Genomic DNA, 27,299 nt, shown 5'->3' with positions numbered 1-27,299 from the left:
CTTCTTCAGGTGTTTCTGGCACAAGCGACAACACTGAACCGGCTAAATCGGAATCAACGGCCGGTTGCTCAATCTCGGAGGGACTTTCTTCCACAGGTGATGGCTCGAGATCTGGACAGACCTGGTCCAACAGGTCCTCACCGGCTCAGAATAATCTAGATCCAGATCAGGAGGCTTGATATTGTCCGAGTCGTGGCAGGGGAGGCGGTGCTTTACAGTCTCACATGCCGCCTGGAAGAAGGCACAGACTACTTTTCTCATCCTTCCTTTTTCAGCTTTTTCTAAAATAAAGAACAATGAATAGCAAACTATTAGAAACATCTCTAACCAGATCAGAAACTGATTCAGTTTTCAACAAATTCCTGAAAATGTGACTTGTTTTTATCTGATAAACTGATTCAAGAAAAAAGTAGTTAGTTGCAGCTCTAATAAATAGTCTAACTTGTAGTTTACAGAAGCAATGTTCATTTACTTAAATGCATTTAAGTTCATATTTCTGGAAAGCTCCTTGTTAAAATAAGGCCAGTGGCCTAGACCTCAAGAAGTTTTTTTTTTTTTTTTTTTTAAATCATGATTAATTTCCATCTCACGTGTTGGGATTTTCTCCATGGTGTCTGGAGGAGAAGCCTTCATTTCGCTCTGATGGTCTGAGCTGATGTTCTCTGAAGGCCACACCATTGGCAGGACAAGCTTTGCCTCATCTGTTAACTTCAGAGAACATCAGAGAGTCAGAGAACATAATTTCTGGGGTGAAGCTGATCACCTCCTGTCCAGAGCCATAGAAAGAGATCTGCTCATGCCTATCAGCAGAGACTCTCTCAACCCTCAACTAAAATGCTAACTCGCTTCTCACACACGTCATCCCTAAGGTACTCTATGGGCTCGGTACACAAGATGGGGCCTGTGAGCTTCAGCAATGCGAATGTGGGTGATCCTCATTTAGACATTTAAATGTGTTTTGTCATTTAAACACCTTTAATAATCATGTTAGTTGATAAAACATTTGATGAGCACTGTAATTCAGATTTACATCACTTAAATTCAGTATTTTCCCCGCAATTCATAAGAGTATGTGGCCGGTGAACTGGGAGAAATATAAACTTAATTGTTTCATACACAATAATCATCTGATATGAATAAAACACTTCGGCTCTGTGGAGGCAGAAACAGGAGAGTGATAAGGTTTAAATAGTAAAACGTGGAATGAAGGATGAATTCTGTAGCGTGAGGGGAGTTTGAGCTATTAGGTGACCGGGTTGATCTGACAGGTGATGGGGCCAATGAATCTGGGACTGAGCTTCTTGCAGGGCAGGCGCATCCTGATGGGGATGCACCTTGTGGATAGCCAAACCTTCTGTCCTGGTTGGTATGTGGGAGTTTCCTTGCGTTGAACATTGGCTTGGATCTTTTGATGCTGCACCCGCTCTCTTGGAACCGGTGGCCGACGAATGGAACATCAGATGGTTCTCCTAACCATGGAAACAAGGGTAGATGGTAATTAAGTACGCACTGGAAGGTAGTGAGTCCAGTGGCAAGCTGACGGAGGAGGAAGGAGTTCTACACGTACTCGGCCCAGCCTAGGAACTGGTTCCAAGAGTTCGGGTGGCCATGGCAAAAGGTTCATAGGAAGCGTCCTATGTCCTGGATCCTTCTCTCTGTCTGCCCATTCCACTGGGGATGATATCCAGATGAGAGACTCACAGTCACACCTAGGAGGGTGAAGAAAGGTCTCCACACTCTGGAGATGAATTAGGGCTCTCGGTCTCGGTCTCGGCCAAAAATATGAATACATGATTGAAGAGAAGTTCAGCGGTCTCGATGGTTGTGGAAAGACTCTTGAGAGGAAGCAGATGACCTGATTTAGAGAAATGGTCAATAATCACCAGAATACAAGTATTACCATCAGAAGGGGGCAGGTCGTTGATGAAGTCCACTCCTAGGTTTGACCAAGGATGGTTTGGAAGGGGAAGGAGCTTCAGAGGCATTGGAGGAGGTTAGCGGGTCAAGGGACCACTGTATGGGACTCACCACCAGATTTGAGGGAAGAATGGGTTCTTTATGGGTTTCCTCTGGAGCATGAAGATGGGAGAGTGTGTCAACCTTTACATTCTTTGTACCAGGACGATAGGAAATGAAGAAACTGAATCTGGTGAAGAACAGAGCCCATTTGGTTTGGCAAGGATTCAACCTTTTAGCTTCTCTTAGATATTCTAAGTTTTTGTGATCAAGGCAAGGCAAGGCAAGGCAATTTTATTTGTATAGCACATTTCATACACAATGGTAAAATGAAAGTGCTTTACATAAAAAAGAATAATAAAAATAGAACATAAGGAATAGAAATAACAGTCATTAAAAGTCAGAATAACAAGATGATACATAAAAGATATAAAATACATTAAAAATGAAATAAAAACAGGAAAAGGAATTAAAAGAATAAAAAGATAATACGTATAAAATAAAGTGCAAACAGTTCGGACATAGCACAGTGCTCAATCAGCAAATGCATAGATAAAAAGATGTGTTTTGAGTCTGGATTTGAATGTGGCTACTTTTGGAGCACACCTTACCTCTTCTGGAAGCTGGTTCCAGCTGCGGCTGGCATAACAGCTAAAAGCGGACTCTCCTTGCTTTGAGTGAACCCTTTGTATTTCTAAATGACTTGATCCTGATGATCTGGGTGATCTGTTAGGTTTATATTCTATGAGCATATCTGCAATGTATTGAGGTCCTAGACCATTGAGTGATTTATAAACAAGTAACAGTACTTTAAAATCAATTCTAAATGCAACAGGAAGCCAGTGCAAGGACCTGAGGACTGGTGTGATGTGTTCATGTTTTCGGGTTCTGCTCAGAATCCTGGCAGCAGGATCAGTCAAAACTGTAAAGGCATGTTGAGCACCCTCCAACCAATACCTCCACTCCTCGAGGGCTAATTTGGTGGCTAGGAGCTATCTGTTGCTGATGTTGTAGTTTTTCAGTAGGGTGAGCTTCTTGGAGAAGAAGGCGCATGGAAGGAGTCTGGCCGGGTTCCCCTGCTGCTGAGACAGCAACACTCCTAGCCCCGTAGTTGATGCGTCCACTTCCACTACGAATGGTTGATTGGTGTTTGGATGGACGAGGAGTGGTGAGCTGGTGAATGCCTCTTTGAGTAGATGGAATGCTTCGGTGGTCGCTGAAGTCCAGGAAAGAGACTTGAGGCCAGATTTACTAAACAGGGCAAATTAGTGTGAGAGCGCAATTCCACAAATGCGCCAATGGGAGTTTATATATCGTTTATATATATATATTGTTTATATATTATAATCGTTTATATATATAATTCTCCTTTCAATCACAGGCTCTCTATTCTCTGTGGTGTCTCCTTCTAGCAGCAACAATTGCAGCCATGTCGCAACATGGGTTAAGACATGCTGTTCTTGGGTGGTAAATAATGGTGCAAATAACAGTAAATTGACAAGCTCAAATATTAGTAAATCACATTGTGTGATTCCTTTAAATACTCTCCTCCCATACATTTGAAAGGGAAACTCCTATAAATGCATATGCAATAAGGTCAGCCACAAAACAACTCCATACCCATACCTTTTCAGTGCTAATTTTGCACTGCGTGTCTTTTAATGTTTTTTAATGCCAAAAGAGGGTTTGCGCTGGTGCAAGCTGTTAGTAAATCTGGCCCTTGGGCTTGCCTTTCAACAGGTTGGTTAGTAGACTGGTAAAAGAAGTTCTTGATGAATCGTCTGTAGAAGTTTGCAAAATCAAGGAAGTGTGTCCACAGGAAAAACACGACGAAGGAGAATAGCTACAAAATAAGTCTTTACTTGACAGATCCAACAGGTACAGACAGAAATGCAACACAACTCACTAAAGACGAGACCGGACAATGAACATAGGGAAAACAGGAACTTAAATACACAGAGCAATTAACCAAAGTGACAAACAGCTGTGACAATCAAGTTAGTGTCCATGGTGACTGATGATGGCAGGAAAACAAAACAAAGGAGATCATGTGACATGACAACAAACAGAATGTGACTGAGACAGTAACACTACGCCCCCTCCGAGTAGGCGCGTCCTCGAGCTGTAACACAAACAGGAACACCCAAAGAGAGAGGGAGGGTGTTGGGAGACGAGGAGGTGCCGGGATGGCAACAGCCGGCAGATTGGATCGTGGCAAAGAATGGTGGTGGTTCAGGAGGAGGACGGCCAACCCGGAGGGGGCAGAACATAAGAGTCCAGGGTGGTGCAGGAGATGTGATCCAAAGGGTGGCCTTGAACAGGGATGGGCAGATGGTACCCCAGTGCACAAACAGGGCTGCGCATCACGGCGGCATCGCTGGATGGAGGAGCCACGGTGGAAGACAGCTGGATGACGTCATGGCGATGGCAGGAAGCAATGTCGAGGTGGGATGTGGAGCCCACCGCGTAACCAGAGAGCTGATGCTGTGACAGGACACTGATGACCTCGACGTCCGTGACGGAGCCGCAGTGACGCCCCCCCGAGATGGAAGCAGGGATCCGGAGGGCTGAGGTTGAGTTGGGGTGACCAAGGGCGGAGGTGGAGCCTGAGGGAGGGCGGAGCTAGCGACAGCCAAAGAGGTGGAGGGCTGGAGGGCAGCGAACAGCCCATAAGTCCGAGGCATAGGTAGAGCGAAGTCTGACCGAAGCAGAGCCGATGTACCGAGGGAGTCAAGCGAAGTGGAGTGGAGCATGCAGAGGTTGGAGGCAGAATCACGGGATCCCAAAGCCCTGGAGGAGATGACTCCCAGCAGTGCAGCGGTGTAACCGTGCCACTGAGAGGAGGTAGAGGTGGAAACAGAGGGGCTGATGGGAGACAGCGAAGACAGGTTAGCAGAACTGGTTGGGAACTAAAGAGGATCTTGAAGGGTAATACAGATATCCACATGAAATAAAACAGTCATTTTGGAGTGGTGGTGGGAGAGGGAGGATGGGTGGGGACAGAGAACTGGGGACATAATTGACAGATTCCGATAATAGATCAAAAGGTTCAATATCTCCAAAATGACATAAGTCCCATGCAGCATCCAGAAACTCACTCTCAGTGGTGGGAGGGTGGGTGGGGCTCACTTCCATGCCCTCAGTGTCCACTAGAACTCCCTCGGCGATGGATGTAGCAGCCGGCTTGCACACCTGGTCAGACTCGTGTTGCTCAGGCTCCATCGCGTTGTTCGGCTTGGTCGCTCCAACAGGCACTGGCTCAAACGTCGCAGCGGAGTCCCTCACGTGGCCTGTGATGGCCTCAATCTGCCAATCCTCACCGTCTGGGTGGTCTTGGTTGTGCACTGGGTTGTGAGTTGTGAGCACCCACTCCACGAATTCCTGGAAGCTCCCCTGAGGACCCCTCCCAGTTAACTGTGCTCTTGTGGAGATGTTGAGTCCGGTGATCAGGAACAAGCGCAGGACATCATCCGGGAAGGTGTTGAGAGGGGCTAGAAACAAATAATCCATTAAATGTTCCTCGAGGGAGTATTAGAACTGGTGCAGTGTCCATGGTGCCAACAGGGTGATAAGAAAACGGAAAACAAAACACTGAACACGAAACTGGAAAAAAACGTTTATAAGCAGGACGCTTACAATCACTTTTGTTAGGTCCGGTCTTCTGCTACAAGTTGCTTGCGCAGGAAACACACAACGAAGGAGAATAGCTACAAAATAATCTTTACTTGACAGATCCAACAGGTACAGACAGAAATGCAACACAACTCACTAAAGACGAGACAGCCGTCTGGGACTTATGAGGGCAGCCCCCTCCGGAGAGGTCTGGGTGTCAAAAAATCTAATATCCATTCCCCTTCGGAGCCCTTAGGGGGCCGTTCTGCCAACCCTGCCACCCAGTGTGCATCAGGGCGCAGCGGTCTCCACCGATCCTCCGAGGAGGGTCGGTTGTCACTTGATTCGTCTTGTCTGCCGGTGCGCCACATCAGAACAACGAGCCAAGTGCTCAAAAAACACCAGAGACCAGTCTTGAGAGACTCTCTCCCTTAGTAGAATTTATGCAAGAATGGAAACGTCTCCCGAACATTTCGAAATGGGTGCTGCTCATGATAGAGTTACAGAATACAGTTCGGTTCTCGTCCGTCCAGGTTCAACGGGGTCCTTCCCACAGTGGTGACCCCAGAGCAGTCTCTGGTTATGGAACAAGAGGTTATGACGCTTTTGCAAAAAGGAGCAATAGAGAGGGTTCCTCCTCCCAGCAAAATGTCAGGCTTCTACAGCCGCTACTTCATAGTTCCGAAGAAGGATGGAGGGTTGCGTCCGATCATAGATTTACGTGTGCTAAATCGATCTGTACGAAAGTTGAAGTTCAAAATGCTTACACTCAAACAGATCCCACAGATCAGGTCCGAGGATTGGTTGTGGCGATAGACCTGAAAGACGCATACTTTCTTGTATCAATCCATCCTTCTCACAGGAAGTTCCTCAGGTTTGCTTTCGGGGGCGAAGCTTACCAATACAGTGTTCTTCCTTTCGGCCTATCATTATCACCCTGCAAGTTCACGAAGTGCGTGGATGCAGCTCTGGCTCCACTGAGATTCCAGGGCATCTGCGTACTGAACTATATTGACAATTGATTGATACTAGCTCAAACAGAACAGTTGGCAGTTCAACATCGAGATGTTGTTCTGTCGCACATGAAGAAGCTTGGGCTGAGGCTCAATTCCACAAAGAGTGTGCTGGTTCTGAGTCAAATTGCCAACTATCTAGGGGTAGTTTGGGATTCCACTACGATGCAGGCACGTCTGTCTCCTGCTCGTGAGTTCCATTCTCTGAGCCGTGAATGGGGTGAAGTTAAGCCAGTCACTCACTGTAAAACAGTTTCAGAGACTGTTGGGTCTGATGGCAACTGCGTCCAACGTGATCACTTTTGGCCTTCTGCACATGAGACCCTTACAGTGGTGGCTCAGGATCAAGGAGTTTTCTCCGAGGGGAAATCCTTTTCGCATGATCAAAGTCATGCGGCGATGCCTTCATGCTCTGGTTATGTGGAAAAAGTCTTGGTTCCTGTCCCAGGGACCTGTGTTGGGGACTTCTCGTCGTCGTGTAATGCTTACGACGGATGCTTCCCTCATGGGCTGGGGGGCGATCATAAGTGGTCGCTCGGCTCAGGGTCTATGGGAGGACCATCAGCTCTCCTGGCACATAAATTGGCTGGAGATGATGGTGGTGTTTCTTGCACTGAAACACTTCCTCCCAGACCTGAGGGGCTATCACGTGTTGGTTCGCACGGACAACACGTCGGTGGTCTCATACATCAACCATCAGGGGGTTACAAATTGGCCCGTCGGATCCTCCTGTGGGCCCAGGGAAAGCTCCTTTCAATAAAAGCAGCTTATATCCCAGGGCATCTGAATGTGGGGGCAGACGCCCTGTCGAGGCAGGGCCCGAGGCCTGGGGAATGGAAACTCCACACTGAGGTGGTGGAGCTTATTTGGAAAAATTTCGGTCAAGCTCAAGTCAACCTGTTTGCCACAGAGGAGTCAACCCAGTGCCCTCTGTGGTATTCTCTGACGGAAACAGCACCTCTAGGGCTGGATGCCATGCTACAGACATGGCCGAGGCCGCGTCTGTATGCATTTCCCCCGGTCTCACTGCTCCCGGGAGTTCTGGAAAAAGTTTGTCAGGAAGGGGTCGATCTGGTAATGGTGGCCCCGTACTGGCAGACCAGGATATGGTTTGCGGATCTAATATCCTTACTTCACAGCTCTCCTATGGAGCTTCCTCTCAGACAGGATCTCCTGTCACAAGCGGGCGGCATGATTCATCATCCCCGCCCAGAACTATGGAGGCTGTGGGCCAGGACTCTGAGGGGGCAAGGCTCATAGATTCCCGGTCTCTCAACCGAGGTTGTGGAGACCATCCTTCAATCCAGAGCTCCCTCCATGAGGAAGTTGTATATGTACAAATGGAAATTGTTCTCTACATGGTGTAGTCAACGTAATATGGACCCTGTCCAGTCACCTATCAGCTTTGTGCTTCAGTTCCTTCAAGAAAAATTTTCAGAAGGTTTAATTCGGTGGTTAGAGACTCCCTAGTCATACGCTTCCTCCGCGGTACATTAAGGCTGAGGCCTGTAGTACGTTCAAGGACTCCAGCATGGGACTTGACTATAGTCTTGTAAGGGTTAGCTGAGGCTCCCTTTGAACCAATAGAAGTACCAGAAAAGTTTCTCACCTTAAAAACAATATTTCTTCTGGCAATATCATCTCTGAAAAGAATAGGAGATCTACAAGCACTATCGGTTGCTCCTTCGTGTCTGGAATTCGCGCCTGGTGTGGTTAAGGTGTTCCTGCATACAAGACCTGGCTATGTGCCGAAGGTCCCAACAAATGTCCCGGGTCCTATTTTACTCCAGGCCTTCTGTCCTCCTCCTTTTGAAAATTCGGATCAGGAGAAACGTAATCTGCTGTGCCCAATTAGGGCTTTGGATGCTTACGTCCACAGAGCTGCCCTGTGGCGAAAAACGTCTCGGTTACAAAGGTAACCCTCGTTCCCTGAAGGAGGGAACGGAGACGTACGTCGGACAGACCGACGAATAGGAATCTCGCTAGAGAGGCCAATCTACTTCGAGTGTAACTAAACGAGCCAATGCACATTGGCATGCAATCATATGCATCAGCTGCTCGCCTCGCAGCGCGGGTATATAATGAGCAGCAGGTGCGTTGCATCTTCAGGTTTTCGCTGAGGAGCCGAACCGGATAGGCGGCAGCATCAGCGGGGTACAGCGACTGTGGCGACGGGACGTACGTCTCCGTTCCCTCCTTCAGGGAACGAGGGTTACCTTTGTAACCGAGACGTTCCCATTCAGTCGGTCACGTTTCGACGTACGTCGGACAGACCGACGAATAGGAATCCCTACCAAAGCGCCACAGGAGCTGCCCCCTTCCAGCGCTCTGTTGCAAGCCACCTGAACCCCCTTGCCCGAGGATGGTGGGACAGGGCTAACACAGAGAGAGTCGATCACTGCTGTTCCCCAAAACCCATTCAGTGAGACTATTGGATAACGCTGGGAAAGCGTACCCTTCGCTGGGAAAGGAACGCTGCGGAAGCCACATCCTTCCCCGAAGGAGTTATGTGGAGAAGTACATATGGACTAACCCTGTAGGGCTGTGCTACATATGGAAGAGCTGGGGTGACTCCAACCCGATGAAGGGTAGGTTCTCCCAGAGGGAAAGACACGGGCTTCGTTTAGGAGCAACCGTGGAACCAACCATATGGGATCCCCGTAGGGTCACACATATGGAACCCAGCCTAAACCCGGTTCTCAAGGATACAACGGAGTATAGGCCTGGCGCCAGACGCTCCGCCACGTCGGCTGCCGAAGGGATATCGGAGGACTCGACAGGGTCTGCCTTGTAGGGACTCTCTGGAGAAAAGAAGCGCATGTAGCGCAGCAAGCCGACACTAAGCCGGGGCCTCTCCGTGCCTCTGACCTGTGGCGAGAACATGGGAGGAGACCGGCTCGACACGAAGGCTATAGTATCTAGCGAACGTGTTGTGTCGCCCAGCCCGCAGCTCTACAAATGTCTGTCAGCGAGGCGCCACGAGCCAGCGCCCAGGAGGATGCGACACCTCTCGTGGAGTGAGCATGCAACCTGAGCGGGCAGGGCACACCCTGAGCTTGGTAAGCCAGGGCGATGGCATCCACTATCCAGTGGGCCATCCTCTGCTTGGAGACAGCCTTTCCCTTCTGCTGGCCTCCATAACAGACAAGAGCTGGTCTGAGGTCCTGAGGCTTTAGGTTCTGTCTATGTACAGTCGCAAAGCGCGGACTGGACAGAGTAAAGCCAGGGCTGGGTCTGCCTCCTCCGAGGGCAGCGCTTGCAGGCTCACCACCTGGTCCCTGAAGGGAGTGGTAGGAACCTTGGGCACATAGCCAGGCCGGGGTCTTAGTACCACCAGGCTATCACCCGGCCCGAACTCCAGGCACGATTCGTCGACCGAAAATGACTGCAGGTCCCCTACCCTCTTGATGGAGGCCAATGCCACCAGCAGCAAAGTCTTCATAGACAGAATCTTTAAGTCTGCTGACAGCAAAGGCTCAAAGGGAGCAATCTGAAGTGCTCTCAGCACCAGAGTGAGGTCCCAAGAGGGTATGGAGAGGGGACGAGAAGGATTTAACCGTCTCGCCCCCCTAAGGAACCTGATGACCAGGTCGTGCTGACCAACAGATTTGCCATCTAAGTGGTCGTGGTAAGCGGATATAGCAGCAGTATGGACTTTTGAGGGTGGAGGGGGGACAGCCTACGCTCCAACCCTACTGCAAGAAGGAAAGCACGACTCTGATCGAGCATCTTCGGGGGTCTTCCCGGCGAGAAGAGCACCACTCGACGAACAGGTTCCACTTTGGAGGCGTAAGCACGTCTCGTAGACAGTGCACGTGCCGAAGTGATGGTGTTAAGTACCTCAGGGGGTAAGTCACCTAGAACCTCCGCATCCCGTCCAAGGGACCAGACATGGAGTTTCCAGAGGTCTGGACGCGGGTGCCAAAGAGTGCCCCGTCTCTGAGAAAGAAGGTCTTTCCTCAGAGGGATGGGCCAGGGAGGGGCTGTCGCGAGGAGTGAGAGTTCTGGGAACCAGGTCCGGTTGGGCCAGTAAGGCGCAACTAACAAGACCTGCTCCTCGTCCTCCCTGACTTTGCACAGGGTCTGTGCAAGTAGGCTCACTGGGGGAAACGCATATTTGCGCAGGCCCCGGGGCCAGCTGTGAGCCAGTGCATCTGTCCCGAGTGTCCCCTCGGTCAGAGAGTAAAACAACTGGCAGTGGGAGGTTTCTGGTGAGGCAAACAGGTCTACCTGAGCCTTTCCGAATTCTCTCCAGATCAGCTGAACCACCTGGGGGTGGAGTCGCCACTCTCCTGGCAGCGCAGCTCGTGATAGCTCGTCGGCCACACGGTTGAGCACACCGGAGACATGAATGGCGCGAAGCGACCTCAGATGCTTCCGACTCCACAGGAGGAGATGGCGGGCGAGTTGTGACATGCGACGGGAGCGTAGACCACCTTGACGGTTGATGTACGCAACGGTCGCAGTGTTGTCCATACGGACCAGTACATGCTTGCCCTGAAGCAGGCCTTTGAGGCGGCTCAGAGCAAGGCGTACTGCCAGCAACTCGAGGCAATTGATGTGCCAATGCAGATGGGGTCCCGTCCAAACCCCTGAGACTGCATGCCCGTATTACGTGGCACCCCAGCCGGTGGCAGAAGCATCTGTGAACACCACAGCATGCCGGGACACCTGTTCTAGGGGCACTCCTGCCCGAAGAAACAAGGGGTCCGACCACGGACTGAAGGTTCGGCGGCACTCCTGAGTGATTGGCACCCGGAATGTGCCGCGCTGCCACGCCCATCTCGGGACTCGGCCGTGAAGCCAGTGCTGAAGCGGTCTCATATGAAGCAGACCGAGCGGTGTTACAGCCGCAGCAGCCGCCATATGCCCCAGGAGCCTCTGAAAGAACTTCAGTGGGACCGCTGTCCTGCCATTGAATGTATTCAGGCAGTTCAACACTGACCAAGCGCGTTCCTCTGTGAGGCGTGCTATCTGCTCGACCGAATCCAACTCCATACCGAGAAAAGAGATCCTCTGCACCGGGGCGAGTTTGCTCTTTTCCCAGTTGACCTGAAGCCCCAACTGGCTGAGGTGTCTGAGCACCAAATCCCTGAGTTTGCACAACTGATCCCGGGACTGTGCTAGAATGAGCCAGTCGTCGAGATAGTTGAGAATGCGAACACCCCGTTCTCTCATGGGAACAAGGGCTCCCTCCACGACTTTCGTGAAGACGCGGGGAGACAGGGCCAGCCCGAAGGGTAGGACTCTGTACTGATATGCTCGACCTTCGAACGCGAATCTCAGGAATGGCCTGTGTCGCGGAAGAATTGAAACATGGAAGTACGCGTCCTTCAGGTCAATCGCTGCAAACCAATCTCGGGGACGGATGCACTCGAAAATGCGTTTCTGCGTGAGCATTTTGAATGGTAGCTTGTGGAGGCTCCGATTCAAAACTCGCAGGTCCAAGATCGGTCGTAACCCGCCGCTTTTCCTGGGTACAATGAAGTAGGGGCTGTAGAACCCCGACCTCAAATCGGCTGGAGGGACCGGCTCTATCGCGTCCTTCGCCAGTAGGACTGCGATCTCCGCACGCAGGACAGGGGCATCGGCATCTTTCACTGTAGTGAAGAGGACGTCCCTGAACTTGGGGGGAGCCGGGCGAACTGAATCGCAAAGCCGACCCTGATGGTCCGAAGGAGCCAGCGAGACGGACTGGGGAGCGCTAACCCGGCTCGCAGAGACCGTACAAGCAGGACCAAAGGGACCACCGGTGTACCCGCAGCAGGGCAGCGAGGTGGAACACAGGGACGCGGCTCGGGGGGCTCTCTTTGTGAGGCGGCCCGAAGCGGCGTCACAGTGTGCTAGGCAACACTTACCTGGCTCCACGGATGGACAGAGGGAGCAGTCGAGGCTTTGGCTGCCCGCTGCTCGCTGCTGTCCGCTGGCGACAGAAGAGGGGGATGAGAGTGGTGAGGTTTTTCTCCTCCCACTGCTCTCCAAACCCTCTTCAGACCTGGAAATGGAGGAACTGCTCTTTAAAATTTGGGTACCGCTGCCTCTTGGGTCAGTGGCGGAACAGAAACAAACCCAATAAAGGATTTACCACCTGGCCCTCCTCCAGGGGTGGAAGAGCAGCCCCACCCATCTCTGGGTCGCCCGTCTCAGGGGTGATTCTCACCAACCAGTTAAACAGCTGCAGAGACGGGAGGCGTCATCTCCCCGCAATGGACACAGCAGAGCCTGCTGGGCCGGAGTTTCTTGCAGGGGACGACACCCTTGGCGACGAGCAGACTGAGGGGCGGCCCAAGAGGAACTCAATGGTTTGTCATGGGAAGCTCCCCTATCCGCTACTAACTGAGGAGAACCGCTGGGCTCAGTCCTCGACAGTGTCACCGAAAGGCCACCTCGTAAGATGGGAGCATTGAGAAAGCATTTAGCTTGACAACCTCTCACACCTCACAAGGTAAGCCAGGGGGCACTTCTGGACCACGGAGGTGGACATCGTCTGGCTGAGGGCCTGCGCCGTGACTTTGATCACGGTTAGTCAACAAGCGCAGCTCAACCCCAGCACAGAACTACCCTCATGCAAAAAGAGTGCCTTGGCCTCACATGCAGGGTGGGTGTGGTCTGTGTACAGCCACCCCATCCAAGAGGGTAGTGAGAGAGGAAAAACTTATGCAGATTGGCACCTTTGGCATTCCATATTTATGGCACCAATATACCCCCATACTGCCAAGTTTTCCATGCACATCTGGAAGACCCAGGAAAGCATGGCTGTAAACTCTGAATCTGAGTCAGCATAAGCACACACCATTACAGTGGGCAGCGTCACCCTCATTTCCAGAGCATAACAGCACTCTCTCCGATGCTGCAATCGACGTCTGTCCCTCAGCTGGAGCTCTGAATGAAATGCTAGGTTCCCCTATGAAAAGGACCAGCAATCCAATCCAGAAACTGCACAGCTTGCAATGCGCTAGAGAGGGAGGGGCCCTAGGGGGTTGGTTCCCCGAAGGAACCCCTCAACCTCATGTCACCCAAGCCATATCAGCAAAGTAGACCTCTTCTGGTGCACCAGAGAGGGCGCTACAATGGAGATTACGCAAGGGAACCGCGCATCTAGAGCGCCGAGCGAGCGCTGGGTTGCCGTGACAACCCGCGCTGCAGCCCGGCAGCTCGACGGCACACGACACGCAGAGGAGCGAGAGGTTTGCTCTCGCTGATCTCCGCGGTCTCCCAGAGTGTCGGGCAGAGCCGCGGCTGTGCTTTTACACACAAGCGGCAGCTGGCCAACAACAGAGGGGACTCAAGCTTCCCGGAGAAAGAAGAGTCACGACCGGCGTGTCGACGTGATCATGTTCTCATATGAAAACATGAACACCCACGAACATCATTTCAGCACGCGCCCAGACATGCGAAACGGTGATCGTGGCCGTCAGTGAGGACAGGAACGATCGCATCCAGAAACACAAGTAGGATGTCGTCTTTAAAAAGACGCGAATCTACTTGTGTAAGCTCTTTCAGGGACTTTACTCTTTTAGAAGTGCTGAAGCACGCAGGGGAACGGCCACCGCAACACAGACAGGGATTGTGTGCAGCCTGTCATGTGCTTTCTCTCTCTTTGAAGGCGCTCACTCTTACCAGCCGTAAAAAGGCGAGCAGCTGATGCATATGATTGCATGCCAATGTGCATTGGCTCGTTTAGTTACACTCGAAGTAGATTGGCCTCTCTAGCGAGATTCCTATTCGTCGGTCTGTCCGACGTACGTCGAACGTGACCGACTGAATGGGAACAGACCAGAAAGGGGGCCCAGCATCTAAGCAGAGGATGAGCAAGTGGGTGGTCCGTGCTCATTCTACAAGGGGAATGGCCGCTTCTAAAGTGTTAATGTCAGGAGTGTCATTAAATGATATCTGTGATGCAGCTGGATGGTCATCCCAGCACACGTTCATTAGATTTTACAACCTAGACATAACTCCTACTCCGGGTGCCTCAGTTCTACAAGATAATAGACAGGTACTTGGTGATACGGCGTAGTTGGGATAGTGTTCCCATCACGTCATTGACGTAGCGTCGATAGTTCCCACGAAAGGGAACGTCTCGGGTTACTGATATAACACTTGTTCCCTGAGTAAGGGAAAGAGACGCTGCGTCGCGTTGGTATACCCCTGCATACCTGTGAGCATCTTGCTTCAGACATATTCCAGAAGCTAGCGTTCTTTGTTCTGGGTATGCTTTATAGTTTCCTGGTCCGTGATGTCACCCGCCTCTTGGTTAGATACAGAGGTGCTTCACGATCACATCATTGAATGAGTCCATTCGATAATGTCCACTATTTTGGACACCACTACAAATGGCTGTTTCCTCAAATAGTGCACTATAATAGTGCTACGTCCCATGCAACATGACACCTGACAGATGGGCTTAAAGTGTGTAGAAATAAACTGCTGAGGTTATTTCCCACATTTTTTTGTGCAAGGTACTCCATTGCTGGGAATGAAACAATTTTGGCATTATAGACAGACGCAATGAGCATGGGGATTTTATAGTCATGGTTAAGTTATATATTTGTGTATAGTTTTGATATTATGACATATATGTGTCACGTTCACATGGACTTTCAGTTTGTTTGTTTTCATTTTGTCACATGTTCCTTTGTTCTAGTTTCCTGCCACAATCAGGTATTATGGACACCAATCACATTCATCACAGCTGTTCGTTATTTGAGTTAATCAGTCGGTGTATTTAAGTTCCTGTTTGTCTTCAGTTGTTTGTTGGGTCTTGTTTATGGAAGTGATGTGTTGGTGCATGTTCTGCTCTGGATTCTGTGTTTCTCCCTGTGGATTATCAAGTAAAGACTTATTTAACTTACTCTTTCTCGTCGTGTGTTTGATATACCACCATTACATAACAATATGTTGGGGTATGATTTTTAATTTAAACAGCCACAATCAGTGTAAATTAAACTGTTTAGAGATTTTTGAGCAGTAACCCAACCCCTACCCCAAAACGTATCCATTTAATTATTATGTAACATAAAACACAGGATATAATACGGGTAGATACGATTACAGTCAATTAATTAAAGTAGAAATATTCCAAGTGTCAGGCTAGACATTTGATTTGTGTGACCCAAAAGCGATCACTGTCTTCATCCATTGTAAAGCTTAGATCCTGTGCACACCACAAGAATCCATCCAAAGCAGCATTACATCAACATTACATGTAGATAATGTTGTAATTACAAGCAAGTTAAGTTGAAGGGATAGTTCACCCAAAAATAAAAATTTGATGTTTATCTGCTTACCCCCAGTGCATCCAAGATGTAGGAGACTTTTTTTCTTCAGTCGAACGCAAATTATGATTTTTAACTGCAACCGCTGCCGTCTGTCAGTCAAATAATAGCAGTAGATGGGAACTTCAACTATAAGAGTAAATAAAACTTGCTTAGACAAATCAAAATTAAAACCTGCGGCTCGTGACGACACATTAATGTCCTAAGACACGAAACGATCGGTCTGTGCGAGAAACCGAACATTATTTATATAATCTAATATAAATACACCACTCTAATACACCATGTCCAACTTTGTTCAGCTTCCTGTTAGTGAGGTCAAAAAACGCGTTCTGATGACGGAAGTGATGTCTCGACCATATACTTCAATGAGCGCAAGACATCACTTCCGTTGTCAGAGAGCGATCAGACCTCACTAGCCGGAAGCTGAACGAAGTTGGACATAGTGGTTTATTAGAGGTAAAAAATTATATAAATACTGTTCGGTTTCTCGCACAAACTGATCGTTTCGTGTCTAAGGACATCAATGTGCCGTCACGAGCCGCAGAGTTTAATTTGGATTTGTCTATGGAAGTTTTTTCGACTCTTATTGTTCAAGTTCCCAATCACTGCTATTATTTGACTGACAGACGGCAGCGGTTGCAGTTAAAAATCATAATTTCCGTTCGACTGAAGAAAAAAAGTCATCTTCATCTTGGATGCCCTGGGGGTAAGCAGATAAACATCAAATTTTCCTTTATGGGTGAACTATCCTTTTAAGGACCTATTAGCCTGTGAATCTAGAGCAGGGATGGACAACTCCGGTCCTGGAGGGCCAGTGTCCAGCAGAGTTTAGCTCCAACCCTAATCAAACACACCTGAACCAGCTAATCAATGTCTTTAGGATTAGAAGAAAGTTATAGGCAAATGAGTTTTTATCCCTGATCTAGAGTTTCATGATAGAACTTTGTATTTTAAACCCCAAAGAAGAGTGAGATGTATGACTGCATGCGTTCACAGAATGGGAGCATTGTCAGTGATTAAAACATAAAGATATTGTATGGCCTCAGAAGACTTGGAATGCAACAATAAAGTTCTTTTTAATACTTTTATACTGATCAGTTTTTGCAGTAAAATACCTATGACTGTAGTTTTATTTGCCTGTTACGTGTTTTATATTGTTGAAAAGTGGGTAGGTTTAAGATAAGGGACGAGTTAGATGTTCCAAAATATCTATGAAAGTATAAACATTTTTAAAATCATTTCTACTTTTATAAATGTATGCAAATAATTAAATGCATCTTGATCTGATGCATAAAGCAGCAACTGAAAGTGCATGTCAAAAAATGATGCTACCCTGTGTGTTAAATAGTAAAGCCAAGGGGTCCTACAAGCGTCAATATGTGACAAATTGGTAGTGAACATGTTGTTATTTCAACACATCATTTCAAGGTTTTTGCTCACATTATCAGTCAAGTTTAGAGTAGGGTTTAACGTAGGGCAGGGGTATCCAGTCCTGCTCCTTGAGGGCTACTTTTCTGCAGAGTTTAGCTCCGACCTACTCCAACACACCTTTCTGGAAGTTTCTAGTGATCCTAAACACATTGATGCTACACTCTTCAGGAAGGTGGTCCTCCATGACCAGGACTGGACACACTAATTACAGCATTCACACAAAGCTGTGCTGCAGCATGACTATGTTGATGCATCTGTTGACTGGCATGGACCAACATGGGATTTCACTCTAGCCAATGATTACTTTTTTTTTTTTTAAGGAACATTTTTATTGAAATTCCCTCTTCATAAATCCCACTGTGTTTTGTGTAGGGAAGGGAGAGAGGAAAGGAAGGAAAGCCACCAGCAGACAGTCATGTGTTTGAAGACAGAGAGCTGGAGAAACACATCACTCCTCAGACTCTAAAACCAAAGATAAAGCAGAATCCTCTCTATTCTCACATCAACATCATCCACACGGAGGAGAACAAGTCCAAACCATCCTGGACCATTCAGGACTATGACAGACACACTGCACACGGTCAGCTGGCAGACTATATGAAGGTACTACTTCAGCCCACACAGGCACAGACAAATGCATACTGGATATTGCAATTTGAATAACATCAGATTATAAGAATGTGATATGGGACAGTTACTTTAAAAGTGTATTCCACTACATGTTACAGAATACATGCTGTAAAATATCATTTGTAACATATTAGATTACTCGAGGTAAGTAATCGAATTCTTTCACTGGTAGATTTTTTTAATCAGACCTTTTAAATCGAAAAAAAAAAAAATAAATAAAATCAAAACCCCTCAGAGTGTATAGAACAACAACTTTTTCTGAATGCACATGGGTTTATTTTTATAGAACAAGGCAAAAATATATATAATATATTATTTGTATGTCTAATGCATTTCTCAAATAAACATTCTTTATTCTTGAGACTGCAACAAAAACAAATTGAACAGATTCTGTCTCTTTGTAATTGCAATGGAATTTACTCAGTGACGTATTATCCTCCTTTTATTTTGTTAACTCACTGGAATGTTATAATTTTCTTCTTGATCAGTCACTCCTCAGAATGCAGAATCAATACATTTTCTGGCTGAATATTAAATTAAATATTAAACAAATGACAATAAAATCCCTTCAGTAATGTAAATACTTTTAAATGTAATTTACCAGTCATTTAAATTTTTATATAACTAAATACAGTTCCCATTCAGTCGGTCACGTTCAACGTGCGTCGGACAGATCGACGAATAGGAATCTTGCTAGAGAGGCCAATCTACTTCGAGTGTAACTAAAACGAGCCAATGCACATTGGCATGCAATCATATGCATCAGCTGCTCGCCTCGCAGCGCGGGTATATAATGAGCAGCAGGTGCGTTGCATCTTCAGCTTTTCGCTTTGGAGCCGAACGGTGTTTGTTCCTTTTCTCTGCAAGCGAGTGTCTGCTAGAAGACGAGTCAAGCTTTTTGGTTGAACTTCTCTTTTTTCCTGAGTGTGGGTGAACAGCACAGCAGCGGGGTCGAAGTCCTCTCTTTTTCTGTTTTTGTTTCGTTTGCCGTTTTTGAGCAAATAGCTGTTTGACAGCGTCAGAAGGCTGTTCTCACGGCCTGTACGGTGCGCTTTTGAGCGCTGGAAAGCCGTTTTTACGGCTGGTAAGAGTGAGCGCCTTCAAAGAGAGAGAGAGAGCACACGACAGGCTGCACACAATTCCTGTCTGTGTTGCGGTGGCCGTTCCCCTGCGTGCTTCAGCACTTCTAAAAGAGTAAAGTCCCTGAAAGAGCTTACACAAGTAGATTCACGTCTTTTTAAAGATGACATCCTACTTGTGTTTCTGGATGCGGTCATTCCTGTCCTCACTGACGGCCACGATCACCGTTTCACATGTCTGGGCGCATGCTGAAATGATGTTCGTGGGTGTTCATGTTTTCATATGAGAACATGATCACGTTGACACGCCGGTCGTGACTCTTCTTTCTCCGGGAAGCTTGAGTCCCCTCTGTTGTTGGCCAGCTGCCGCTTGTGTGTAAAAGCACAGCCGCGGGTCTGCCCGAAACTCTGGGAGAACGTGGAGATCAATGAGAGCAAACCTCTCGCTCCTCTGCGTGTCGTGTGCCGTCGAGCTGCCGGGCTGCAGCGCGGGTTGTCACGGCAACCCAGCGCTCACTCAGCGCTCTAGATGTGTGGTTCCCTTGCATAATCTCCATTGTAGCGCCCTCTCTGGTGCACCAGAAGAGGTCTACTTTGCTGATATGGCTTGGGTGACATGAGGTTGAGGGGTTCCTTCGGGGAACCAACCCCCTAGGGCCCCTCCCTCTCTAGCGCATTGCAAGCTGTGCAGTTTCTGGATTGGATTGCAGGTCCTTCTCATAGGGGAACCTAGCATTTCATTCAGAACTCCAGCTGAGGGACAGACGTCGATTGCAGCATCGGAGAGAGTGCTGTTATGCTCTGTAAATGAGGGTGACGCTGCCTACTGTAATGGTGTGTGCTTATGCTGACTCAGATTCTGAGTTTACAGCCATGCTTTCCTGGGTCTTCCAGATGTGCATGGAAAACTTGGCAGTATGGGGGTATATTGGTGCCATAAATATGGAATGCCAAAGGTGCCAAAATCTGCATAAGTTTTTCCTCTCTCACTACGCTCTTGGATGGGGTGGCTGTACACAGACCACACCCACCCTGCATGTGAGGCCAAGGCACTCTTTTTGCATGAGGGTAGTTCTGTGCTGGGGTTGAGCTGCGCTTGTTGACTAACCGTGATCAAAGTCACAGCGCAGGCCCTCAGCCAGACGATGTCCATCTCAGTGGTCCAGAAGTGCCCCCTGGCTTACCTTGTGAGGTGTGAGAGGTTGTCAAGCTAAATGCTTTCTCAATGCTCCCATCTTACGAGGTGGCCTTTTCGGTGACACTGTCGAGGACTGAGCCCAGCTGTTCTCCTCAGTTAGTAGCGGATCGGGGAGCTTCCCATGACAAACCATTGAGTTCCTCTTGGGCCGCCCCTCAGTTTGCTCGTCGCCAAGGGTGTCGTCCCCTGCAAGAAACTCCGGCCCAGCAGGCTCTGCTGTGTCCATTGCGGGGAGATGACACCTCCCGTCTCTGCAGCTGTTTAAGTGGTTGGTGAGAATCACCCCTGAGACGGGCGACCCAGAGATGGGTGGGGCTGCTCTTCCACCCCTGGAGGAGGGCCGGGTGGTAAATCCTTTTATTGGGTTTGTTTCTGTTCCGCCACTGAACCAAGAGGCAGCGGTACCCAAATTTAAAAGAGCAGTTCCTCCATTTCCAGGTCTGAAGAAGGTTTGGAGAGCAGTGGGAGGAGAAAAACCTCACCACTCTCATCCCCCTCTTCTGTCGCCAGCGGACAGCAGCGAGCAGCGGGCAGCCAAAGCCTCCACTGCTCCCTCTGTCCATCCGTGGAGCCAGGTAAGTGTTGCCTAGCACACTGTGACGCCGCTTCGGGCCGCCTCACAAAGAGAGCCCCCCGAGCCGTGTCCCTGTGTTCCACCTCGCTGCCCTGCTGCGGGTACACTGGTGGTCCCTTTGGTCCCGCTTGTACGGTCTGTGCAAGCCTGGTTAGCGCTCCCCAGTCTGTCTCGCTGGCTCCTTCGGACCATCAGGTTCGGCTTTGCGATTCAGTTCGCCCGTTCAGGGACGTCCTCTTCACTACAGTGAAAGATGCCGATGCCCCTGTCCTGCGTGCGGAGATCGCAGTCCTACTGGTGAAGGATGCGATAGAGCCGGTCCCTCCAGCCGATTTGAGGTCGGGGTTCTACAGCCCCTACTTCATCGTACCCAAGAAAAGCGGCGTGTTACGACCGATCTTGGACCTGCGAGTTTTGAATCGGAGCCTCCACAAGCTACCGTTCAAAATGCTCACACAGAAATGCATTTTCGAGTGCATCCGTCCCCGAGATTGGTTTGCAGCGATCGACCTGAAGGACGCGTACTTCCATGTTTCGATTTCTTCCGCGACACAGGCCATTCCTGAGATTCGCGTTCGAAGGTCGAGCATATCAGTACAGAGTCCTACCCTTCGGGCTGGCCCTGTCTCCCCGCGTCTTCACAAAAGTCATGGAGGGAGCCCCTGTTCCCATGAGAGAATCTAGACGACTGGCTCATTCTAGCACAGTCTCGGGATCAGTTGTGCGAACACAGGGACTTGGTGCTCAGTCACCTCAGCCAGTTGGGGCTTCGGGTCAACTGGGAAAAGAGCAAACTCGCCCCAGTGTAGAGGATCTCTTTTCTCGGTATGGAGTTGGATTCGGTCGAACAGATAGCACGCCTCACAGAGGAACTGCCTGAATACGTTCAACGGCAGGACAGCGGTCCCACTGAAGTTCTTTCAGAGGCTCCTGGGGCATATGGCGGCTGCAGCGGCTGTAACACCGCTCGGTCTGCTTCATATGACACCGCTTCAGCACTGGCTTCACGGCCGAGTTCCAGTCACTCAGGAGTGCCGCCAAACCTTCAGTCCGTGGTCGGACCCTTTGTTTCTCCGGGCAGGTGTGCCCCTAGAACAAGTGTCCTGGCATGCTGTGGTTTTCACAGATGCTTCTGCCACCGGCTGGGGTGCCACGTACAACGGGCATGCAGTCTCAGGGGTTTGGACGGGACCCCATCTGCATTGGCACATCAATTGCCTCGAGTTGCTGGCAGTACGCCTTGCTCTGAGCCGCCTCAAAGGCCTGCTTCGGGGCAAGCATGTACTGGTCCGTACGGACAACACTGCGACCGTTGCGTACATCAACCGTCAAGGTGGTCTACGCTCCCGTCGCATGTCGCAACTCGCCCGCCATCTCCTCCTGTGGAGTCGGAAGCATCTGAGGTTGCTTCGCGCCATTCATGTTCCCGGTGTGCTAAACCGTGTGGCCGACGAGCTATCACGAGCTGCGCTGCCAGGAGAGTGGCGACTCCACCCCCAGGTTGTTCAGCTGATCTGGAGAGAATTCGGAGAGGCTCAGGTAGACCTGTTTGCCTCCCACTGCCAGTTGTTTTACTCTCTGACCGAGGAGACACTCGGGACAGATGCACTGGCTCACAGCTGGCCCCGGTGCCTGTGCAAATATGCGTTTCCCCCAGTGAGCCTACTTGCACAGACCCTGTGCAAAGTCAGGGAGGATGAGGAGCAGGTCTTGTTAGTTGCGCCTTACTGGCCCAACCGGACCTGGTTCCCAGAACTCTCACTCCTCGCGACAGCCCCTCCCTGGCCCATCCCTCTGAGGAAAGACCTTCTTTCTCAGAGACGGGGCACTCTTTGGCACCCGCGTCCAGACCTCTGGAAACTCCATGTCTGGTCCCTTGGACGGGACGCAGAGGTTCTAGGTGACTTACCCCGTGAGGTACTTAACACCATCACTTCGGCACGTGCACTGTCTACAAGACGTGCTTACGCCTCAAAGTGGAACCTGTTCGTCGAGTGGTGCTCTTCTCGCCGGGAAGACCCCCGAAGATGCTCGATCAGAGTCATGCTTTCCTTCTTGCAGCAAGGGTTGGAGCGTAGGCTGTCCCCCTCCACCCTCAAAGTCCATACTGCTGCTATATCCGCTTACCACGACCACATAGATGGCAAATCTGTTGGTCAGCACGACCTGGTCATCAGGTTCCTTTGGGGGGCGAGACGGTTAAATCCTCCTCATCCCCCCATACCCTCTTGGGACCTCACTCTGGTGCTGAGAGCACTTCAGATTGCTCCCTTTGAGCCTTTGCTGTCAGCAGACTTAAAGATTCTGTCTATGAAGACTTTGCTGCTGGTGGCATTGGCCTCCGTCAAGAGGGTAGGGGACCTGCAGTCATTTTTGGTCGACGAATCGTGCCTGGAGTTCAGGCCGGGTGATAGCCACGTGGTACTAAGACCTCGGCCTGGCTATGTGCCCAAGGTTCCTACCACTCCCTTCAGGGACCAGGTGGTGAGCCTGCAAGCGCTGCCCTCGGAGGAAGCAGACCCAGCCCTGGCTTTACTCTGTCCAGTTCGCGCTTTGCGACTGTACATAGACAGAATCCAAAGCCTCAGGACCTCAGACCAGCTCTTTCTCTGTTATGGAGGCCAGCAGAATGGAAAGGCTGTCTCCAAGCAGAGGATGGAGATGCTCCGGCTAGATAACAAAGATAACCCTCGTTCCCTGAAGGAGGGAACGGAGACGTACGTCCCGTCGCCACAGTCGCTGTACCTCGCTGTACCTCGCTGATGCTGCCGCCTATCCGGTTCGGCTCCTCAGCGAAAACCTGAAGATGCAACGCACCTGCTGCTCATTATATACCTGCGCTGCGAGGCGAGCAGCTGATGCATATGATTGCATGCCAATGTGCATTGGCTCGTTTTAGTTACACTCGAAGTAGATTGGCCTCTCTAGCGAGATTCCTATTCGAGATTCCTATTGTCTGACGTATGTCTCCGTTCCCTCCTTCAGGGAACGAGGGTTACCTTTGTAACCGAGACATTACTCATATTTTGTATTTTAAATATGAAACTCTGATACAGCAATAGGGGGCGTATACTCATGATGAGGGAGGAGAGAGTGAGCAAGAGGGAGATTTGAAGAAAGATTATAGAAAAAGACATGGCAGAAAGACATTAGGAATCAGAGGAATATCACTGGGAAAAGAAGGGTTATGATAAATCAAGTTCTTTAGGACCCACATTAATACTACAAAAGCTGAACCAAGAAATGCTGTTGTTGTAATGTTAGCTATAGTAACAGGATATTTTTGATTGTCATTGTTTGTATAGAGCTGGTGTACAGCTGGCAACTAACAACAAACTTTTGCTTGTATACTCTTGTGCATGTGCATGGGGGGACAATAAACATAAAATTTCTCAAGAGAAATTTTTGAAGGGGAAACAAATAATATAGACAAAATTGTACTTGTACAAATATGCGTGCCACTTTGGTGCACTGAAAAATTATCTTATCCTCCTAGGACCAGGAATAGGCTTTTGTCCTCTGTAGTGGATATTACATTTTAGTGATTTTCTCTGACATCATACATGTCACAGTTTTAAGTCTGGATTTCCTGTAAAGAGCATATTCAGGGCTTTGCAGGATACCAAATTTTTAGAGGTTTCTTCTTTAAATATCACTGAAAATGAAAATTAGCACTCTTATGGAAATATGATAATATTTTGTAATTATCATCTAAATCTGATTAATTTTCAAATTGTTTATTATAAATCAACATCTCAGGAAAATGTTATGGGGTTTCAAATCAAAATATGACTTTCTGTTTCGAAACAGGACATTGATTTCATACATGATCTCTGTAGAGGACAACAGGACTTAAATCATGTTTATCATGCATTTTGTGAATAAGGAAAGATATTATATATCAATATTCCTATTAATTATTAGATATTATTATGAAAATGTTGCCAATTATTACTCCCATTATTACACTTCTTTTTTCGTTGCATGTTGCTCCAAGAACACATTAATATGCAAATTAGATACAGTGTATAGATACATTATATTGAATCGGAAAACCCATGTATGGCTATTTTACCCACATATTGCATAAAGTAAAATGGCATACCAATTAATTCCTTTATATCTTTCATAACATAGTTGAGAATCATCTTTATACAAAGTCTGGTTAAAAACAATCCTGAAGCCTAAAAATTGATTGGTGATAAAAAAAAAAAAAACCTTCAACTTAGACCTGTTGTCCACTACAGAGGACATAGCATAACATATGAATATATGAAAAATGTTATTTTTTCATTTGTTTCTTATGGTCTAAACAATATAATGACGTGAAAAAATACTGTCTCAGGACGATATGTCAGTTTTTCTTTTCTCTTTCATTTTATTTGGCCAACAACATAAATCAATAGTTATTTAAAGAGGTGGTTCATAGCAATTTCACTTTTTTAACTTTAATTAGTTTGTAATGTTGCTGTTAGAGCATAAACAATGTCTGCAAGGTTAGGATGCTCAAAGTTCAATACAAAGGGAGATATTTTCTTTTAAAGAATTCTATGTTTAAGGACTACAACAAACGGCTGGTTGGGACTACAACAAGCTTCTTCCCGGGTTGGTGACATCACTAACACTAAAATTTGCATAAACCCTGCCCCCAAGAACACGCAACAAAGGGGGCGAGGCCATGTTATTGCAATACAATACATAACACAAATGCATGTCAAAAGCAAGATGACAACATGACAAATTATAACCGTAATGAAACTAAACTATACCTGTTCTATCTTCATGCAGCAAATATTCTCTGTAGGCATCTTACAACAGTTCCCACATGAGTGATTTATAAATTATCATGACAGAATATGCAATCAATAACTTTAGGATAGTTAACTCCACATCAGCTACATAAATTCATCAACTAACCAAAGTCCTGTTGCATACATGTTATCACTTCTTCTTGAGTCTCTCCATCATTGTCTGATTCCGGTTTGAACATAAAAGGCTGAACAGTTTCTGACATTTTCAATGAGTCTGAGGTAATCTGCTGCTAACAAGAGCTCTTGAAACTCTGCGCTCTTCTTGAAAGCAGCATCTCATGTGCATTTAAAGGGATACACACAAAAACTGAGTGTTTTTGCCCACCCTCAAAAAGTGACAAATTTAACATGCTATAAAAAATTATCTGTGAGGTATTTTGAGCTAAAACTTCACATACACACTCTGGGGACATCAGAGACATATTTTACATCTTGTAAAAGTGGCATTATATGACCCCTTTAAATATGACTTAGGTTCATATGTTCACCACGCGGTCATATTATAATTATAAAATTATCTTGCAACCTCCTCATAGTATTTTAAGTTTCGTCTGGGACAGAGGACGTTCAACTGCAGCAAGCCCATTGATTTGCCACTTAACATCATATTGAGCAAAACCCAACACAATGGTAGATCTACAATATTAGCCTAAAATCAGTTCACACATAGGTTTATCACCATGTTAGTTGTAGTGGTTGACTTACTTTCCAACAAGCTACGGTATTACACAAGCTAGGTAACGTTATAATCGCTAACATAGTGTACTCATGGAAAAACACTTTGGTTATCATCATTGTTTTGTCATGACTAATTTATTAATGACTCAGCAACATCTATATTAAAGAGAAAATAATCACTTCATCCATGTTTAAAGTGAATGAAATAGCCTTGACAGCCTACTTACTGGAGTTCCACAACTACTGAAGAACTTTGTTCTCTCCCACCAGCAGTGGACTAAAGCACTGTGAGACAAGAGAGGGGGGACTCAAAATGTTTCTAAACTTACAACACATTTTGTCTGAAAGGAATGCATCAGCTTACAACTGTAACCATGATTCCCTGAGAAGGGGAACAAGACACTGCATCTCGTTTCCATAACTTGGGCTTGCCTGCACATCTCCTTCTGACAAAAAAAAGTTGATGATGTGTATCACAGGCTCCTTCTTATACTCACAGGAGCTCTGCTAATGATGTCATGGACTGTCGTCTGCCAATAATATCTACAGGGCTCTCAAGTTTTGAACTGAGTTCAGAGTGAGATTTCGGCGCCGACGGGGGTTTGGGTGGGGACGGGGGTGTTACATGTCATGTCTCTGTCTGCCCTTGTGACCTAGTTTCCCTGTTCTGTTAATTAGTTCATTTGATTCACCTGTGCCTTGTTTATTATCCTGTCACCTAGTTTAGTTCCTTTGTTAGTCCCTTGTATATATACCCTGTGTTTCTAGTCTTGTGTTGTCCGGTATCGTTTGTATTATGTTGGTGTATGTTCCATTGGATTCCTGTTTCTCCTCAAGTAAAGACTTATATTCATTCTATCTCCTCGTTGTATGCGTTGTACACCACCAGCCGTAACAGAATACCGGACCAAAACAGTTTTTGTGGCGATTTTCTTTTTGTTTGTTTTTTCCCCTTGTTTTTCCCATCACCATGGACCCTGCTGTTGCCCTTTTGTGCCTGGAGCAGAGGGACCGCTCCCTGGAATCCCACACCTTGGAT

At 48.0% G+C, this 27,299-nt stretch overlaps 1 protein-coding gene across 1 annotated transcript in view; it reads left to right on the top strand.

Annotated features, from left to right (window-relative positions):
• Positions 1 to 27,299, top strand: part of LOC137028411 (major intrinsically disordered Notch2-binding receptor 1) — a 35,147-nt gene that overhangs the window by 3,964 nt on the left and 3,884 nt on the right. Inside the window, exons 2-4 of the mRNA XM_067397166.1 lie at positions 4,066 to 4,401; positions 7,721 to 7,915; positions 17,663 to 17,893. Coding sequence (XP_067253267.1) covers positions 4,066 to 4,401; positions 7,721 to 7,915; positions 17,663 to 17,893 — 762 coding nt within the window. The remainder of the gene's footprint in view (positions 1 to 4,065; positions 4,402 to 7,720; positions 7,916 to 17,662; positions 17,894 to 27,299) is intronic.

Source organism: Chanodichthys erythropterus, chromosome 10, assembly GCF_024489055.1.
Source record: "Chanodichthys erythropterus isolate Z2021 chromosome 10, ASM2448905v1, whole genome shotgun sequence".
Lineage (NCBI taxonomy): Eukaryota > Metazoa > Chordata > Actinopteri > Cypriniformes > Xenocyprididae > Chanodichthys > Chanodichthys erythropterus.
The sequence above is the reverse complement of the archived record's forward strand: the minus strand, read 5'-3'. Positions and strand labels throughout refer to the sequence as shown.